Below are 19,834 nucleotides of genomic sequence, written 5' to 3'. Positions count from 1 at the left end.
TGGCTGCGTCTTTCTTCTTCCTGGCAGTGAAGCCAATTCTAATGCCCCTACAGGCACACCAGCTGAGATGAGCTAATTCACAGATCAGCAATCAAACCAGGTTACAACAGATACAACAAGCAGCCAGAAGTCACTGAGCTGCAACAGCTGATATTTTCAAATTCCAAAAATTAAAAAGCAACAAAATAGGTACAAGAACAAGAAGGCGTACAAGTACAAATCAAACGAATTCCTAATTACTTCGGAGTTTGTTTACCTTAATACAGAGATGAACTAATCAGTTCTCGCCAACTACAGGGGGGGACCATTTTGTACTTCCTATTTCCATATTATAATCAAATAATACTTACTAATGTCACCATTGAGGATAAGAATATTTCCAAACTGTTTTGAATGAAGAATCTTGATGTTCTGATATGCAGAATCTTCGTCATAAACAACGTCATCAATGTCATACTCAACTAATCGGCCATCAGCAGTAGGCCAGTATCTATCAATGGTCCCTCCTCTTATGATGGCTGGTAACCTGGGAAAAGTAATGCTGAATCAATTAACTTGCATTTATGTTCCCTCTTATTATGTTATTTAGGATGTCCCAAAGCACTTCACATCCAAAGCATTACCCCACTAGTTACAACCTGCCACTCCGAAAGTGACCTGTTTATTCCTGCTCTCTATGGGAATCAATCCTCTATCCATGCTAATATATTACCCCCAATCCCATGAGCCCTAATCTTATGTAACAACCTCTTATGTGGCACCTTATCAAATGCCTTTTGAAAATCCAAATACACAACATCTGCTGGTTCCCCTTTATCTACCCTGCTGGTCACATCCTCAAAAAACTCTACTAGATTTGTCAAACATGATTTCCCTTTCATAAAACCATGCTGACTCTGCCTAATCATACTATGATTTTCTAAGTGTCCTGTTACCACATCCTTAATAATAGATTCTAGCATTTTCCAGACTACTGATGTCAGGCTAACTGGCCTGTAGTTCCCCGTTTTCTCTCTCCCTTCTTGAATAGCAGGGTTACATTTGCTACTTTCCAATCCACGGGGACCGTTCTGGAATCTAGGGAATTCTGGAAGATCAAAACCAATGAATCCACTATCTCTGCAGCCACCTCTTTTAAAACTCTAGGACATAGGCCATCAGGTCCAGGGGATTTGTCGGCTTTTAGTCCCATTAATTTCTCCAGTACTTTTTCTTTACTAATCTTAATTTCTTTAAGTTCCTGACTCTCATTAGACCTTTGGTTCCCCACTAAGATCCCAACTTCCAACAAGATCTGATGATGTGATGCCCTACTACTTTTCGTAGATGGGGTATGGGATCCGGTGAAGGCATAGGATTGTTTCAGTAGATAATGTAAATAACTGAAAGGCATCTGTTCATTATCCTGGGCACAGTCCCAAAATATGGGGGCTCCTGAAGATACTATCAAAGCCAGACAGTTGGAACTCACTTATGAGTACAATTTAAAAACGGAAGCCTAAAATTATAGAGGACGAAATAACTTGTATTTCTCTTGCACCTTTCATGACCTCAGGACGTCCCAAGGTGCTTTATAGCCAATGAAGTACTTCTGAAGTGTAGTCACTTGTAATGTATGAAGCACAGCAGACAATCTATGCACAGCAAACTCCCACGAACAGCAGTGAAATAAATAACAGATTATCTGTTTTAGGTGTTGCATGAGAGATAAATATTGGCCAGGACAGCGGGGGATAGTGGCGTGGGATCTTTTACATCCACCTGAGAGGGCAAACGCCTCATCAGGAAGACCCGAGAAGGTAGATCGGGCCTCGGTTTAACGTCCCGTCCAAAGGATGGCAACTACGACAGAGCAGCACTCCCTCAGTACTGCACCCAGCGTCAGCCTTGATTATGTGCTGAAGTCTCGAGTGGGACTTGAACCCATGACCTTCTGACTCGGAGGCGAAAGTGCTACCCGCTGAGCCACAGCTGATACCTTAAGAGGAGGACAAAGAGAAGCAGAAACAGTGGCCTCCATGCTATTCATTTCACCTGCCCTCTTACCTGGGTACAAATCCACCTCATGTCACAAAGTGCTGCTATTTTGGCTTCACAGATCATTCTGGTAGGAGTTCCTGAAAACAACTGACTTTATCCAGTCGCTTAAGATTTAAGAGCCATATGTGTTGTTCCCTTAATATTGAGGAGCTGACCACAATCATCCTCTTTGCAGCAACGATATGGCTACTGCTTAAAAAGTCAAGTGGCTATATGGGGGTAACCCGATTTTTGTCACAACTGCCTGAAAAAGAAATTGCTTCCCCACAGAGAAGGCAAGTTAACTCACATCATGTTTATGCAGAATGTGTGCAATGGACAGCTCAGAGAGACAGTGGAGACAGATAGATTGGAAGGGAGAATTGGATAGTTTTTGGTACTGGCCACATGAGCTAGATGCACAGAGTCTCTTCCAGTCCTGTACTTTGTTAGGTATCTTCTATGTAAACATTTACACAACTTCTGGTAGCTCCAGGTAAGCAACAGCAGAAGTAAAAAGCAATATACTGCAGCTGCCAGTGCTCTGAAATTAAAACAGAAACTGTTCTTCACAACAGTTCAGAGGAAGCTCAAACACATTTAAAACGTTAATTTGTCCATTCTCTCTGCCGATGCTGACTGACTTGCTGTGCGTTTACAGCATTATCAGTTTTCGCTTCGGTGCACCAGAAGTTTGGAAAGACGTTCACCCACCCTCAAACAGGAACAGCATGCTGTGAAGCAGGGAACTAAGCAAATAAAAATTGAACTCAGCTTAGCTAAAGTAGAACAAACAAACAAAAAACAATGGAAGCAAACTACCAAGTGTCCTCATGTCAGTAAATTCTGCCAAAGGGCAAAATTAGATTTACAGAAACCATGTATGACATACAGTACAATCCAGTAAAGAAATGCATTATTCCAAACACAAGATTACAACTCAGCCAGCTTCACTGCAAATTCTTATTTAGAAATTTGGATTTCTAAATAACATTAAAATTTCCATTTGTAAAATTTTTTTTCAAAATTTATTACCTTTTTAGCCTTTTAATATTCCCCTGTAAGAGGTCTTTCATTTTCTCTTCCAGTTTGTTGCAGAGCTGAAATATAATAAAAATTAGAAATTTAAAGAAATGTTAGACTGTCTACCTGAGAACAGCAGGTGCACGAGGGGATGGGCAAGCGAGCACTGGAGTGGGTGGGAAAGAGCATGAGGGGAGGGAACACGAGTGCAAGAACAGAGGGGATCGTGAGCGAGAATTTGGGGAGGGGGGCTGGGCGCACGAGCAGGGGTGGGGAGTGAGCGCATGATCGGGGAAGAGCTTGCGGAGCACATAAACATGGAAGGGAGCTTGAGCGCAGGCCAAGAGAGCGCATGAACGCACGGGGTGGGGGGGGGGGGAGGAGCGCGGGCAGGCACGCGAAGGAAGGCAAGGGAGAGAGAATGGGTGAGCATCAGAGTGAGAAAATAAAGGGAGGGATAAAGAAAAATGCAAGGAAGCAAGACGTGTGGAAATTTACTGATGAGGGCGGCAGGGAAAAGCCTGGGAACTACAGACCAGTGAGCCTGACATCTGTAGTGGGTAAGTTGTTAGAGGGTATTCTGAGGGACAGGATCTACAGGCATTTGGAGAGGCAGGGAATGATTAGGAACAGTCAGCATGGTTTTGTGAGAGGAAAATCATGTCTCACGAATTTGATTAAGTTTTTTGAAGGGGTAACCAAGAAGATAGATGAGGGCTGTGCAGTAGACGTGGTCTACATGGACTTCAGCAAAGCATTTGACAAGGTACCGCATGGTAGGTTGTTACATAAGGTTAAATCTCATGGGATCCAAGGTGAGGTAGCCAATTGGATACAAAATTGGCTTGACGACAGAAGACAGAGGGTGGTTGTAGAGGGTTGTTTTTCAAACTGGATGCCTGTGTCCAGCGGTGTGTCTCAGGGATCGGTGCTGGGTCCGCTGTTATTTGTTATTTATATTAATGATTTGGATGAGAATTTAGGAGGCATGGTTAGTAAGTTTGCAGATGACACCAAGATTGGTGGCATTGTGGACAGTGAAGAAGGTTATCTAGGATTGCAACGGGGTCTTGATAAATTGGGCCAGTGGGCCGATGAATGGCAGATGGAGTTTAATTTAGATAAATGTGAAGGTGATGCATTTTGGTAGATCGAATCGGGCCAGGACCTACTCCGTTAATGGTAGGGCGTTGGGGAGAGTTATAGAACAAAGAGATCTGGGAGTACAGATTCATTGCTCCTTGAAAGTGGAGTCACAGGTGGATAGGGTGGTGAAGAAGGCATTCGGCATGCTTGGTTTCATTGGTCAAAACATTGAATGCAGGAGTTGGGATGTCTTGTTGAAGTTGTACAGGGCATTGGTGAGGCCACACTTGGAGTACTGTGTACAGTTCTGGTCACCCTATTATAGAAAGGATATTATTAAACTAGAAAGAGTGCAGAAAAGATTTACTAGGATGCTACCGGGACTTGATGGTTTGACTTACAGGGAGAGGTTAGACAGACTGGGACTTTTTTCCCTGGAGAGTAGGAGGTTAAGGGGTGATCTTATAGAAGTCTATAAAATAATGAGGGGCATAGATAAGGTCGATAGTCAAAATCTTTTCCCAAAGGTAGGGGAGTCTATAACGAGGGGGCATAGATTGAAGGTGAGAGGGGAGAGATACAAAAGGGTCCAGAGGGGCAATTTTTTCACTCAAAGGGTGGTGAGTGTCTGGAACGAGCTGCCAGAGGCAGTAGTCGAGGCGGGTACAATTTTGTCTTTTAAAAAGCATTTGGACAGTTACATGGGTAAGATGGGTAAAGAGGGATATGGGCCAAGTGCAGGCAATTGGGACTAGCTTAGTGGTATAAACTGGGCGAGTTCCATGTTGTAACTTCTATGATTCTATGATTCTATCCCAAATTGTGACACGGACCGTGAAAGACTACAATAGATAGAGAGGTTGGCATGAAAGGCAGATAGGTGGCAGATGCAGCTTACTTTAGAGAAATGTGAAGTCATGTTTTTTGACACTAAGACTGGGTAAAGGAAGAAAACCTTAAATGGTAAGATTGTATATGGCTAGAGGAGCAGAGAGTGTGCAGATACATTGATGATTAGTGGTGGCAGCGCAAGCAGATAAGGCCATAAAAAGGCAAACAGACCCCTTTGGTTTTATAACTAGAGACACACAATACAGAAACAAAGAGGTGAGAGTTGAAAAGACCTTAGCAGGGATGCAGTAGTGTACGCAGATTTAAGCATCCCATTATAGAAAGGATTTAAAGCAATTGCAAAAATGCAGTGTAAATTCACTAGGACCTGATCAGGATGAGGGATTACAATATTCTGGAAACTTGAAAAATGAGAATTGTAAACAATTTTACAACACCAAGTTATAGTCCAGCAATTTTGTTTTAAATTCACAAGCTTTCGGAGGCTTCCTCCTTCGTCAGGTGAACGTTGTTGGAAATGAGGAAGGAGGAAGCCTCCGAAAGCTTGTGAATTTAAAATAAAATTGCTGGACTATAACTTGGTGTTGTAAAATTGTTTACAATTGTCAACCCCAGTCCATCACCGGCATCTCCACATCTTGAAAAATGAGGGCTCGTTTCATTAGAGCCGAGAAGGCTGACCCGATAAAGGTGTTGACTATGAAGGGTTATGACAGGGTCATGATATCATTCCCACTTGTCAGCTGGTAAAGACAATTCACACATTCAAGAGATCAAAAAAAATTCAAAGGGAGGTTGGAAAAAATTTATTTGCACAGAATGTGGGTAGAATGTAGAATTCTATGCCACAAAAGCAGAGTCCATAAATTCTATTAAAAAGGGAATTAGTTGCTTGAAAAAGAAAAATATTAGAAGTACGGGGACTGAAGTTAGTAGGATATTAAAGGGTATGGAGAGTGAGCAGGAGAGTGGGATTAGGCTAGGTGGGATATTAAAGGGTATGGGGAATGAGGCGAGTGGGATCAGGTTGAATGGCTCACCACTGTAGGCTTGATGGGCCAAATGGCCCGTTTCTGTGTTGGAACAGCCTATGATTCCAGAAACATAGGAAAGTGCAGGACCAGTAAAGATTCTGTGGACCATCTGGTCGACCCCAAAAAGTGATACCTCTCAATCACCCATTCCCTCAAATCTAATGTCTAATGCTCTTGTATATTTTTCCCTCGTACAGTCAGGATGCATAGTGACTCCAAAAACTATGGGCGCGCACTACACAAATATACAATGATGTAAAATATATGTGAATGCACCCATAAACATACAATGGCTTTCATAGAACATATCTGAACGTAACCTACACAACTTGCCTTTAATGCAAAGAAACATCCAACGGTGCTTAACAAGTAACTCCATAAAATGCGTGTGGATGCAAACATGCATGCATAATAGCTCCATTAAATGTGAATGTACTTTCTTGAGAACCAAGCTAAAAAGAAAATTCCCACACTCTGCCCCCACTCTCTCCTTAGACAGTCCATTCCACACCTTCCTGTGTGAGTAGCAGTTCAATCGAAACTGTCTGTCTCTTCTAATCTTGAAGTCGTGTCCCTTGGTTCTAGGGTTTGTGGCAATCTCGGGCATATCAGGGTCCAATTTATCTGTTCCCTTAAGGATCTTGAATACCATTGTCCTCTATGCACAATCCCAGGTCTCTTCAACCTCTCCTCATAATCTTAAGCTGGGTATGAGCCGGCTGCTCTTTGTGCCCTGCCTCCAATGTCTGGGGATCCTAGCTATAGTAGGGTGCCCAGAATTGTCCACAGTACTCCAGGTTGTGGTTGTACCAGTGCCTTGTGCAGACTCATTAATTCTTTTCCATCCCTCCTCTAGAAGTCAATTATAATGCAGGTCACAGCAAAAACTGGACACAATCACACAATTGACATTATGCCACTACCAAGGTGGTAGAAGGCGAACGACATGGACCCTGGGCTTTTTTCATCTAGCAATTCCCACATTCCTTTGCACATCACAAAAAAGCAGTTCCGTTGTAAAATAAAAATGCTATTGTGGTAAAGGTGGAGGCCCCCGTGTGTAATACTTACCGTTTCAATTGTTGCTCGTCCTTTGTTATCCACTTCATAGCTATGGATGTCAAAAGTCAGAAGCTTATCCGTATACATTCTCAGAGTGGCAAAGCTGCAAATAAAAATTCATTACAGTTTTAAAAAACACGCAGAATGTGGACACATATAGTTGTGAAACTTGAGCCCCATTTTTATACATTGCACTACCAGCAAGTGAGATAAGACTAACTGGTCCTGGTTTATCTTTTCCTTTTTTTAAAAAAAAGTGCAATATTTGCCACCTCTAGTCCTTTCGTACAATTTCCAATTCCAAAGATTTCTGTAAAATAAGTGTCGCCACGATCTCACACCAACCTCCATCAACATTCAGGGATATATACCACCGGGGTCTGGCAACCTTTCTATATTTAGCTCCATTAGCTTTGCAACAGTGGCCTTTTGAACATTTAGAATCATAGAATGGTTACAGCACAGAAGGCGGCCATTCGGCCCATCGAGCCCATGCCAGCTCTTTGTAAGTGCAATCCAGTTAGTCCCATTCCCCGCAGCCCTGCACATTTTTTCCCTTCAAGTATTTATCCAATTCCCTTTTGAAAGCCACGACTGAATCTGCTTCCACCACCCTTTCAGGCAGTGCATTCCAGATCATAACTACACGCTGCATAAAAAAGTTTTTTCTCATGTCGCCTATGGTTCTTTTGCCAATCACCTTAAATCTATGTCCTCTGGTTCTCAGCCCTTCCATCAATGGGAACAGTTTCTCTTAATTTGCTTTATGTAAATCCTTCATGATTTTGAACACTTCCATCAAATCTCCCCATAACCTTCTCTGCTCTAAGAAGAACAACCCCTGCTTCTCCAGTCTCTCCTTGTAACTGAAGTCCCTCATCCCTGGAACCATTCTAGTAAATCTGCACCCTCTCTAAGGCCTTCACATCCTTCCTAAAGTGTGGTGCCCAGAATTGGACACAATACTCCAGCTGTTGCATTTAACTCCACTGAGGATGTGGCTCTTCCACATCCTCCTCAAGTACTCCTATAGTTCTTGTGGAAGAAAGAACTGGAGCAGTTGGGATGATTTGATAACAGGGAGAGTGGGAAAGCCAGAGTGCAACAGATAGACAACATGTACAAAAAGTCACTTACGGGACAACACCAACTATTACTTTGAAAGAAATGCCATGCGCTGCCTTATCAGTTCCATATACAGTCCCCACCACTTATAGCAGGCACATTGGTGTTATTGCGATTTGCCCGCTGTACGCAATGGGCAGTAAAACCAAAAAGCGAAGTAACCAATGTAATTTTAAAATACAGGAACTTCCACTTGGCAACTTCCTCTTCTAATTGTTAGCAGTTGAACCCAAAATCTCATCACCAAAGTGATCGCAATTTAACAAGATGTGAACAATTGATTGAAATTGCTTGAAGACCTGACTTTGGCTGCAATCAGCAGAGCTTTTAAATGGGTAAGTACTGGGTACATACTTATTGAACTGCCCAAAATAGCCAGTGCAGTTAATACATTACTTTGTAGTTGACTCCTATGATTAGTGCCATTTGCCCGATATAGCGTGGACGGTGTAATTGATGGGGACTATACCATGGTTATATAACCTTGAATCAAGATTTTCTACAGTACTCTTTGAAAAAAATTTATTGTTAAGAAAATGACAAAAATCATCTCGAACATATACTGTTGCCTTGTCTGATAAGAAGTACCTTGAAGCGAGGGAAAAACAACTATAGTGCAGCATTAAACCAATTGGTCACATTTCCCTCCAGATACGTGTGATTGGCAAATGCAATAGTGGGAGAGTTTCAGAAGAGCTTTTAATATTTTTATTTCAAAATTCTAATTTTGCCACATTGCTGGTTTGAAATCTTTCTTACCTGCCAGTCTTCGCAACATATGTTACCAAGTAACCATTTTCTCCTAAATTGTGAACTGTCTCTGTCATTCTTTGTTCCTGAAAAATGGGCTGCAATGCTTCGAGAACAGTTCTGCCATCAGCTGAAGGAAAAGAAAAGAAAATCAAAGTTAACTACAGTGAATGCAGAACTACTTGCTGGCTCTTACACTGTTAAACTTGGAGACCTTTCACCAATTAACCCATCCGTACACAAGACTTGCAGAGTTTATGCCCCACTTGCACCTAATCGGCTCAAATGATATACTCAAAACAGCAAATCAACAGCTCTGGAAACCAAGCAATGAACAAGTATTACCTTAAAAAAAACTTCCGAGCAATAATTAGCCTCTAATTTGAGCAGAGGAAAGCCCTATTTAGAGCACATCCTGACTGGAAATACGCTTAGTAATTTAAACACAATTCCAGCCTAGTAGCAGTCAGTTTTCCTCACAGCAGTCCCTTTACACCCATTAGGAAAGATTACTTATGATACAGTACATTGTGCGTTACATGGTAGAACACTCCTCTCATTATAAAACCGTCATCCAAACCACCGTCAGCAATTCCACAAGAGATCCATTAATTAAAAATTCCCAAACCTTTGGTTAACAAACACATGACATGAATCTCACAAATTGCACTGTTTTACTTCATAATTTCTATGGATGGAATATTGCCCAAAATTTGCAGATGACACCAAAATGGGTACAGTAGTCAAGGATACTAAGCAATGCGAGATAGTTCAGGGTATAGCACAGGCTGGATATTCTGCAACAACTGACTCACGTCCTGACCTCTCCAATATCTTTTTTTTAAAATTCATTCATGGGATGTGGGCTTTGCTGGCAAGGCCAGCATTTATTGTCCATCCCTAACTGCCCTTGAGAAGGTGGTGGTGAGCCGCCTTCTTGAACCACTGCAGTCCGTGTGGTGAAGGTTCTCCCACAGTCCTGTTAGGAAGGGAGTTGCAGGATTTTGACCCAGCGATGATGAAGGAACGGCGATATATTTCCAAGACGGGATGGTGTGTGACTTGGAGGGGGACGTGCAGGTGGTGTTGTTCCCATGTGCTTGCTGCCCTTGTCCTTCTTGGTGGTAGAGGTCGTGGGTTTGGGAGGTGCTGTTGAAGATGCCGTGGTGAGTTGCTGCAGTGCATCCTGTGGATGGTACACACTGCAGCCATGGTGCACCGGTGGTGAAGGGAGTGAATGTTTAGGATGCTGGATGGGGTGCCAATCAAGTGGGCTGCTTTGTCCTGGATGGTGTCGAGCTTCTTGAGCGTTGTTGGAGCTGCACTCATCCAGGCAAGTGGAGAGTATTCCATCACACTCCTGACTTGTGCCTTGTAGATGGTGGAAAGGCTTTGGGGAGTCAGGAGGTGAGTCACTCGCCACAGAATACCCAGCCTCTGACCTGCTCTTGTAGCCACAGTATTTATGTGGCTGGTCCAGTTAAGTTTCTGGTCAATGGTGACCCCCAGGATGTTGATGGTGGGGGATTCGGGGATGGTAACGCCGTTGAATGTCATGGGGAGGTGGTTAGACTCTCTCTTGTAGGAGAGAGTCATTGCCTGGCACTTGTGTGGCGCGAATGTTACTTGCCGCTTATCAGCCCAAGCCTGGATGTTGTCCAGGACTTGCTGCACGTAGGCAAAGACTGCTTCATTATCTGAGGGGTTGCGAATGGAACTGAACACTGTGCAATCATCAGTGAACATCCGCATTTCTGACCTTGTGATGGAGGGAAGGTCATTGATGAAGCAGCTGAAGATGGTTGGGCCTAGGACACTACCCTGAGGAACTCCTGCAGCAATGTCCTGGGCTGAGATGATTGGCCTCCAACATTCACTACCATCTTCCTTTGTGCTAGGTATGACTCCAGCCACTGGAGAGTTTTCCCTGATTCCCATTGACATCAATTTGCCACACTCGATCAAATGCTGCCTTGATGTCAAGGGCACTCACTCTCATCTCACCTCTGGAATTCAGCTCTTTTGTCCATGTTTGGACCAAGGCTGTAATGAGGTCTGGAGCCGAGTGGTCCTGGTGGAACCCAAACTGAGCATCGGTGAGCAGGTTATTGGTGAGTAAATGCCGCTTGATAGCACTGTTGACGACACCTTCCATCACTTTGCTGATGATTGAGAGTAGACTGATGGGGCGGTAATTGGCTGGATTGGATTTGTCCTGCTTTTTGTGGACAGGACATATCTGGGCAATTTTCCACATTGTCGGGTCGATGCCAGTGTTGTAACTGTATTGGAACAGTTTGGCTAGAGGCGCGGCTAGTTCTGGAGCACAAGTCCTCAGTACTACAGCCGGGATGCTGTTGGGGCCCGTAGCCTTTGCTGTATCCAGTGCACTCAGCCGTTTCTTGATATCACGTGGAGTGAATCGAATTGGCTGAAGACTGGCTTCTGTGATGGTGGAGATATCGGGAGGAGGCCGAGATGGATCATTCACTCGGCACTTCTGGCTGAAGATGGTTGCAAATGCTTCAGCCTTGTCTTTTGCACTCACGTGCTGGACTCCGCCATCATTGAGGATGGGGATGTTTACAGAGCCTCCTCCTCCTGTTAGTTGTTTAATTGTCCACCACCATTCACGACTGGATGTGGCAGGACTGCAGATTTGATCTGATCCGTTGGTTGTGGAATCGCTTAGCTCTGTCTATAGCATGTTGCTTCCGCTTCCTGAGTTGTAGCTTCTCCAGGTTGGCAACTCATTTTTAGGTACGCCTGGTGCTGCTCCTGGCATGCTCTTCTACACTCGTCATTGAACCAGGGTTGATCCCCTGGCTTGTTGGTAATGGTAGAGAGGAATACGCCGGGCCATGAGGTTAAAGATTGTGCTGGAATACAATTCTGCTGCTGCTGATGGCCCACAGCGCCTCATGGATGCCCAGTTTTGAGCTGCTAGATCTGTTCTGAATCTATCCCATTTAGCACTGTGATAGTGCCACACAACTCGTTGGATGGTGTCCTCAGTGCGAAGACGGGACTTCGTCTCCACGAGGACTGTGCGGTGGTCACTCCTACCAATACTGTCATGGACAGATGCATCTGCGACAGGTCGATTGGTGAGGACGAGGTCAAGTAGGTTTTATCCCCTTGTGTTGGTTTGCTCACCACCTGCTGCAGGCCCAGTCTCGCAGCTGTGTCCTTCGGGACTCGGCCAGTTCGGTCAGTAGTGGTGCTACCGAGTCACTCTTGGTGATGGACATTGAAGTCCCCCACCCAGAGTACATTCTGTGCCCTTGCTATCCTCAGTGCTTCCTCCAAGTGGTGCTCAACATGGATTCATCAGCTGAGGGAGGACGGTAGGTGGTAATCAGCAAGAAGTTTCCTTGCCCATGTTTCACCTTGCCATGAGATTTCATGGGGTCTGGAGTCAATGTTGAGGACTCGCAGGGCCACTCCCTCCTGACTGTATTTCACTGTACCACCACCTCCAATCGGTCTGTCCTGCCGGTGGGACAGGACATATCCAGGGATGGTGATGGAAGAGTCTGGGACGTTGGCTGAAACGTATGATTCTGTGAGTATGGCTATGTCTGTTGGGCTGTTGCTTGACTAGTCTGTGGGACAGCTCTCCCAATTTTGGCACAAGTCCCCAGATGTTCGTGATGAGGTCTTTGCAGGGTCGATTGGGCTTGGTTTGCCTTTGTCGTGTCCGGTGCCTCGTGGTCCGTCCGGTTTTATTCTTATTATGACTTTTTTTTAAGTGAGATTTTACAACGGAGTAGCTTGCTAGGCCATTTCAGAGGGCAATTAAGAATCAACCACATTGCTGTGGGTCTGGAGTCACATATAGACCGGGTAAGCATGGCAGGTTTCCTTCCCTAAAGGACATTAGTGAACCAGATGGGTTTTTACGACAATCCGGTAGTTTCATGGCCACCATTGCTGATACTAGTTTTTTTTTTTAGAGTCATAGAGTTATATAGCACGGATAGAGGCCCTTCGGCCCATCGTGTCCGCGCCAGCCATCAGCCCTGTCTACTCTAATCCCATATTCCAGCATTTGGTCCGTAGCCTTGTATGCTATGGCATTTCAAGTGCTCATCCAAATGCTTCTTGAATGTTGTGAGGGTTCCTGCCTCCACAACCCTTTCAGACAGTGAGTTCCAGACTCCAACCACCCTCTGGGTGAAAAAGTTCTTTCTCAAATCCCCTCCAAACCTCCCGCCTTTTACCTTGAATCTATGTCCCCTTGTTATAGAACCCTCAACGAAGGGAAAAAGCTCCTTAGTATCCATCCTATCTGTGCCCCTCATAATTTTGTACACCTCAATCATGTCCCCCCTCAGCCTCCTCTGCTCCAAGGAAAACAAACCCAATCTTCCCAGTCTCTCTTCATAGCTGAAGCGCTCCAGCCCTGGTAACATCCTGGTGAATCTCCTCTGCACCCTCTCCAAAGCGATCACATCCTTCCTGTAGTGTGGCGACCAGAACTGCACACAGTACTCCAGCTGTGGCCTAACCAGTGTTTTATACAGCTCCATCATAACCTCCTTGCTCTTATATTCTATGCCTCGGCTAATAAAGGCAAGTATCCCATATGCCTTCTTTACCACCTTATCTACCTGTTCCGCCGCCTTCAGGGATCTGTGAACTTGCACACCAAGATCCCTCTGACCCTCTGTCTTGCCCAGGGTCCTCCCATTCATTGTGTATTCCCTTGCCTTGTTCGTCCCTCCAAAGTGCATCACCTCGCACTTTTCCAGGTTAAATTCCATTTGCCACTGTTCCGCCCATCTGACCAACCCATCTATATCGTCCTGCAGACTGAGGCTATCCTCCTCGCTATTTACCACCCTACCAATTTTTGTATCATCAGCGAACTTACTGATGATACATCCATTTCAGATTTTATTTAATTAATGGAATTTAAATTTCCCAGTTGCCGTTGTAGGATTTGAACTCATGACTCTGGATTATTAGTCCAGGCCTCTGGATTACTAGTCCAGTAACATAACCACTATGCTACGGTACCCCTATCTACAAAGCGCAAATCATGAGTGTGATAGAATATTCATCAATCCCCTGGATGGTGCAGCCATGACACTCAAGAAGCTCAACACCATCCAGGACAGAGCAATTTGTTTGATTGGTGCCCTGCCACTGGACTCAATATCCATCCCCTCCACCACCAGCTGTGTGTACAAGCGACAGGATGCACTGCAGCAACTCACCAAGGTTACTTCAACAGCACCTCCCTCTATCACCATGAGCAACAATATCATGGGAATATCATCACCTCCAAGTTCCTATTCAAATCACACAGCATCCTGACTTGGGCATATAATGCCATCCCTGCTTCAGCACTGGGTCAATATTGTGGGAGCACCATCATTCCAAGGTTTGCAGTGGTTCAAGAAGGCTGTCCACCACCACCTTCTCAGGGCAATTAGAGATGGCCTTGCTAGCATCAACCACATCCAGAGAACAAAATTAAGAGAAAAATCCAAAGGGACCTGGACCGGGCGAGGTCAATGAACAGAAATGGCAGATGGAGTTCAACGTAGAGAAGTGTAAAATCATGAGATTAGGTGGAAGCGAGAGTATGGATTACAAATGAAACTGCAATGTGCTTGGGGGAACAGAGCAGGAAAGAGATCTGGGCTTTTGCTGCATAGGTCATTAAAACCATAGGTTCTGTGTTCGCAGGTGGTGGAGAAAAGAAACAAAATGTTGGGATGTATAGCTGGAGGTGTGATTTCTAAATCTGAGGTGGTGATGTTGAAGTTGTATTTGGCCTTGGTGAGGTCACACCTGGAGCAGTGTTCAGTTCTGGTCTCCATATTACTGGAAAGATGTAGAATTATTAGAGCCCAACGGAGAGCTGCAGGGCTGAGTCAGGAGGAAAGATTGGCTACCCAGCATCCTTACTCTGGAGAAGAGGAGGATGAGGATGGGTTGGGGGGGGGGGGGTGGGGGGGAAGGGAGGCTTGATACGGTCATTAACATTTTCACACGTATGCAGATTTTGGATGCAGGAAAATTCTTCTCTAGGGCATAGGATTTGAGGACTAGAAGACACAGTTTAAAGTTAAGATGTAAAATAAAAAATTGATAATTTTTGTTTCGTAAGGTGATGGAATTGTGGAACAGTTTAACAGCAGAGGTGGTAGAACAGAAAACCATTGCAGCATTTAAAAAAGGACTTTTCTACTGGGAAAGGAGGATTCAAGACTTATGACAAATTATAACGCCCCTTTCACGTTCTCAGGATGTCCTAAAGCACTCCACAGCCAATTACTTACTTTTAAAGTGTGGTCACTGTTGCTATGGAGGAAAATATAGCTGTCCATTTGCACTCAGCAAGATCCCACAAATAGCAAGGAGATTCACTGACCAGTCAATCTGTTTTGGTGATGTTGGTTGAAAAGGGAATGTTGGCCAGGATACTGGGAAAACTTCCTGCTCTTCTTCCAATAGTGCCGTGGGATATATTAAATCCACCTGCACAGGCAAATGGGGCCTTGGTTCAACATCTCATCATAATCCAGATTATCTGGTCATTTATCTCATCCTCTGTTCATGGGGTCTTCTCTCTTACAAATTGACTGCCATGTGCCGTTACAAGTTACCTCAAAATTTAAAAACTCATTGGTTGTGAGGCACTTGAGACAAGACGCTATATAAATGCACATTCTTTCTTTCTTTGATCACGTGATTCAGTACACATATTGGAAACAGATTTATAACAATTAAGAAGTTTGGAACTCTCTTCCACAAACAGCGGTTGATGCTAGCTCAATTGTTAATTTTAAATCTGAGATTGATAGATTTTTGTTAACCAAAGGTATTATGGGATATGGGGCTAAGGCGGGTATATGGTGTTAGGTCAGATCAACCATGATCTCATTGAATGGCGGAACAGGCTCGAGGGGCTAAATGGCCTCTTCCCGCTCCTCTGTTCCTAAAAATTTTCATAAATTCCAGAAACACAACTAAAGCAATTGAGGCACACGCCAAACTCACCAGCACTTTATAAATTGGGAGATAATGATTCCATTCAATACTTCCAATTTTCCCTACCTCCCTCTTTTATCCATTCATGCCTTTCCTTATTTTCCACAATTTTATTACGCAGTTGCTGCACAGAATGCTTTCTAAAATATTTTCTTACATTAACTGATTTTAAAACAGTAGAAATAAGTAGTGTGCATTGCAATTAGTCTGAGCAACATTTCCCTGAATCTGGACAAAAATTTGAAATCGAAAGCCTCAAAAAGTAGATGGACTTCACACAAATCATACATTTTTCTTTGCTCCATTATTTCTCAACATGGTCTATACAATATTTTATTAGTGCATCTCCCCTAGCATTGCCTATCGTTTAACAACTTTAGATCTTAGCCACTGCTCCCATTTCTCTTAGTGTAGGATGGCTGCACCCAGAGCAGTGGAGGAGATGTGAGCTGGTGCTTGGGGTGGGGATTCCCCCTTCGGTACATGGCTGCCAGGGTGGTCTGCCCCATGGAGTCTAACTGCCTTTCTCCCACCACATGCCCAGGCCACGGCAACCCTCTCCACTTTGCCAGATTTTACATGCTTCCCTCACCCTCTGATATTCTGCTGTAACCATTTGTACCTCCTCTGAATCTATCTTTTGTTCCTTTACTTGTCTCATTATCACCCCTTTTGCCTTGCACCATCATGCTTTTTGTCGTTTAAACATTCCTGCCCTCCACCCTATCACAGACCTCGCCAGCATCTGCAGTATTTTGCTTTTATTGCCTTTAAATGAATTGCAGGATACAGTGCAAATTCAGTACTTGTCGATCTCCTGAGGTACTGCATGCAGGGAGTCGAGATCATGTGCAGTCTTTGAGTTCAGCAGGGTGAGAGGGCGGCAGGGTTAAGTGGGCCTGAGCTGAGGAGGACTGTGACACTGAAAAGCAGACTGGCAATATGTTTGTGGTGCTTTTACTGATGGCTGAGTGCCATTTTGTTGTATATTCTGCAGAATTCAAGAGTAATAAAGTTCAGATAATGGGAGGGGGCGGAGGGTGGGTAGAAAGTGGAGGAGAAACGTTCTAAAATGTAGTTTAGCTACAAACACACCCAAGCGCCTCACCCTGTGTCCCATTATAATTAAACAGTGAACACGTGCAACAACAGTGTGTTTTTAGTTGTCTAGGTGGTGGGAGGGATTCAAAGCTTAGATACAAGATTTTTAAAATATAAATTTTGAATTAAAGTAGACAAATTGCTGATTTATTTATCTGTTCAGGCATGGCTCACGATGCACTTGCAGCAACAAAATAATAATTTGTTAACTCGCTAAACAATTAATCATTCCAATGCTTCTGCCTGACATATCTAACCAGTTCTCAAGCCTGTCAGGCAGGACAGTCCTACACTTGCACGGAATGTGAACTGCAGAATGCAGCCATTTTAATAGCCCTGCTATGAACTTTTAACCACAGCAAGACATAAACACGAGCCACCAAATCAGTCAATTTTCTCTAGGACCAATTATTTTATTAAGTTACCAGCAAGGGGGCTCCCAAGGCATTAGCCAGAATGAGACAACAAATTTAGATCTGAGAAAGCAAAATTGGAATATTTTCTTAACAGTGAGAGACTAGGAGCTGTGGAAGAGCAAAAGGATTTAAGGGTCCATGTACTCAAATCACTAAAAGCTAGTGCACAGGTATAAAAAATAACCAAAAAGGCTAATGGAATATTGGCCTTTATCTCAAGGGGGCTGGAATACAAAAATGAGGAACTGATGCTTCAGTTGTCAGAGGCAATCTGGAGTACTGCATTCAGTTTTGGGGACTGAACCTCAGCAAAGATATATTGACCTTGAAAGAGATACAGTGCAAATTCACCTGAATTAATACCAGGGCTTTAAGGGTTAAATTACGAGGCTGCATAAACTTGGCTTGTATTTCCTTGAGTTTGGACAGTGAGAGTGATCTAATCGAGGTATTTGAAATAATAAAAGGATTCGATAGGGTAGATACGGATGAACTGTTTTCTCTGGTGGGGAATCCAGAACTAGGAGGGCACAATCTTAAAATTAGAGCTAGGCCATTTCGGTGTGAAATCAGTAAGCACTTTTTCCACACAGTGGTCATGGAAATCTGGAACTTTGATCACCATCCGCTGCCCAAAAGAGGCTGTGGATGCTGGGTCAATTGAAATTTTCAAGACTGAAATCAATAGGTTTTTTTTTAGGTAAGGGCATCAAGGGAGTCCCTAATGAAAATGATATGGGCAGAGACCATATCCATGCAAGTAGAGGTGGGTTGCCGATCCCCACTGTGGGAGCTGACAGTACAAAGCCAAGCCTGTTTACACATCATTTCTTGATTAAAATTTGGGAGGGCTTCCTGAGGGAGATATTTTTCACTTTGATTTGACCATCCCTGAGGGAGTACAGTCAACCAGTACTGCAGCAGCACTGTCCCAGACAGTACTAGGACCTGAGGCTAAACAATCCACGTTTGAGGCGATTCTTGCGTTACTAATAGTTACATCTTTGGGGGAGAAGAAAGATTTACATTTATATAGCGCCTTTCACAATCTCAGGACGTCTCAAAGCGCTTCACAGACAATTAAGTACTTTTGAAGTGTAGTCACTGTTGTAATGTGGGAAACGAGGCAGCCAATTTGCACACAGCAAGATCCCACAAACAGCAATGTGATAATTGCCAGATAATCTGTTTTAATGATGGTTAGTTGAGGGATAAAAGTTGGCCAGGACATCGGGAGAACTCCCCTGCTCTTCTTCACCTGATGAAGGAGGAAGCCTCCGAAAGCTTGTGATTTTCAAATAAAATTGTTGGACTATAACTTGGTGTTGTAAGATTGTTTACATTCTTTGAAATAGTCATGGGATCTTTTACATTCACCCGAAAACGCAGACGGGGCCTTGGTTTAACGTCTCATCCGTCAGACAGCAGCTCCGACAGTGCGGCACTTCCTCAATCTGCACTGGAGCGTCAGCCTAGATTTTGTGCTCACAGCTCTTGAATGGGGCTTGAAACCATAACCTTCTGACTCAGAGGCGAGAGTGCTACCACTGAACCACAGCTGACACCGAGGGAGGGTTTGGGAATAATTTGCCTTTGATTTACATAGAAAATGACACCAGTCTCCTGTGCTTGCCTATCATATTTTGAATAATAGAATTCTCTACCCCAGAGGGCTGTGGATGCTCAGTCGTCGAGTATATTCAAAACTGAGATCGATGGATTTTTCAACACTAAGGGAATCAGGGGATATGGGGATAGGGTGGGAACGTGGAGTTGAGGTCAAAGATCAGCCATGGTCTTACTGAATGGCGGAGCAGGCTCAAGGGGTCGTATGGCCTACTCCTGCTCTTATTTCTTATCTTATTAATGTAGGGAACATGCTGCGGCTGCTCATTACAGGTGCATTTTGTGAACAAGAAGCAAATTTTGCACGGCGTGTTATCACATGCAGGAGAGTGATTACAAGCAGGCGAGTCCGTTTATCGAGGGATTTAGAGCAAAGGTGGGTAAATGAAGTTGAGATACAGATCACCCATGCTCTAACTGAGCAGCTCAAGGGGCTGAATGGCCTACTACTCAATGTAGTTCCTATGACTCAAAGCCTTTGGACCTGCAGCAGGCTCCAACACGTCTGCAGCCAGAACAGGGCTAAAGGCACCAGATTACAGACAAGCAGCGCCACAGGAGATCATATAGCGTGCAAAAAGAAATCATTAAGTTGCAGGTTCACTCATCCAACTTATTTTTTTGGCTTTATTTGCATATAGCATTAAAATTCAAGTAAGAAATAAATTCCCTCTTCAAAATTCTCTTTTTCCTCCACTCTGACCCAAACTAGGTTGTTTTGGAAAAGATCCTTCT

At 44.0% G+C, this 19,834-nt stretch overlaps 1 protein-coding gene across 1 annotated transcript in view; it reads right to left on the bottom strand.

The window, feature by feature from the left end:
- Window positions 1–19,834, bottom strand: part of sms (spermine synthase) — a 74,708-nt gene that overhangs the window by 41,663 nt on the left and 13,211 nt on the right. Inside the window, exons 2-5 of the mRNA XM_067992462.1 lie at window positions 8,961–9,081; window positions 7,086–7,179; window positions 3,055–3,119; window positions 351–526 (exon numbers count right to left, since the gene is read on the bottom strand). Coding sequence (XP_067848563.1) covers window positions 351–526; window positions 3,055–3,119; window positions 7,086–7,179; window positions 8,961–9,081 — 456 coding nt within the window. The remainder of the gene's footprint in view (window positions 1–350; window positions 527–3,054; window positions 3,120–7,085; window positions 7,180–8,960; window positions 9,082–19,834) is intronic.

This window comes from Heptranchias perlo, chromosome 11, assembly GCF_035084215.1.
Source record: "Heptranchias perlo isolate sHepPer1 chromosome 11, sHepPer1.hap1, whole genome shotgun sequence".
NCBI classification, from domain to species: domain Eukaryota; kingdom Metazoa; phylum Chordata; class Chondrichthyes; order Hexanchiformes; family Hexanchidae; genus Heptranchias; species Heptranchias perlo.
Note: the sequence above shows the minus strand (reverse complement) of the source record. Positions and strands in the feature narration are given on the sequence as shown.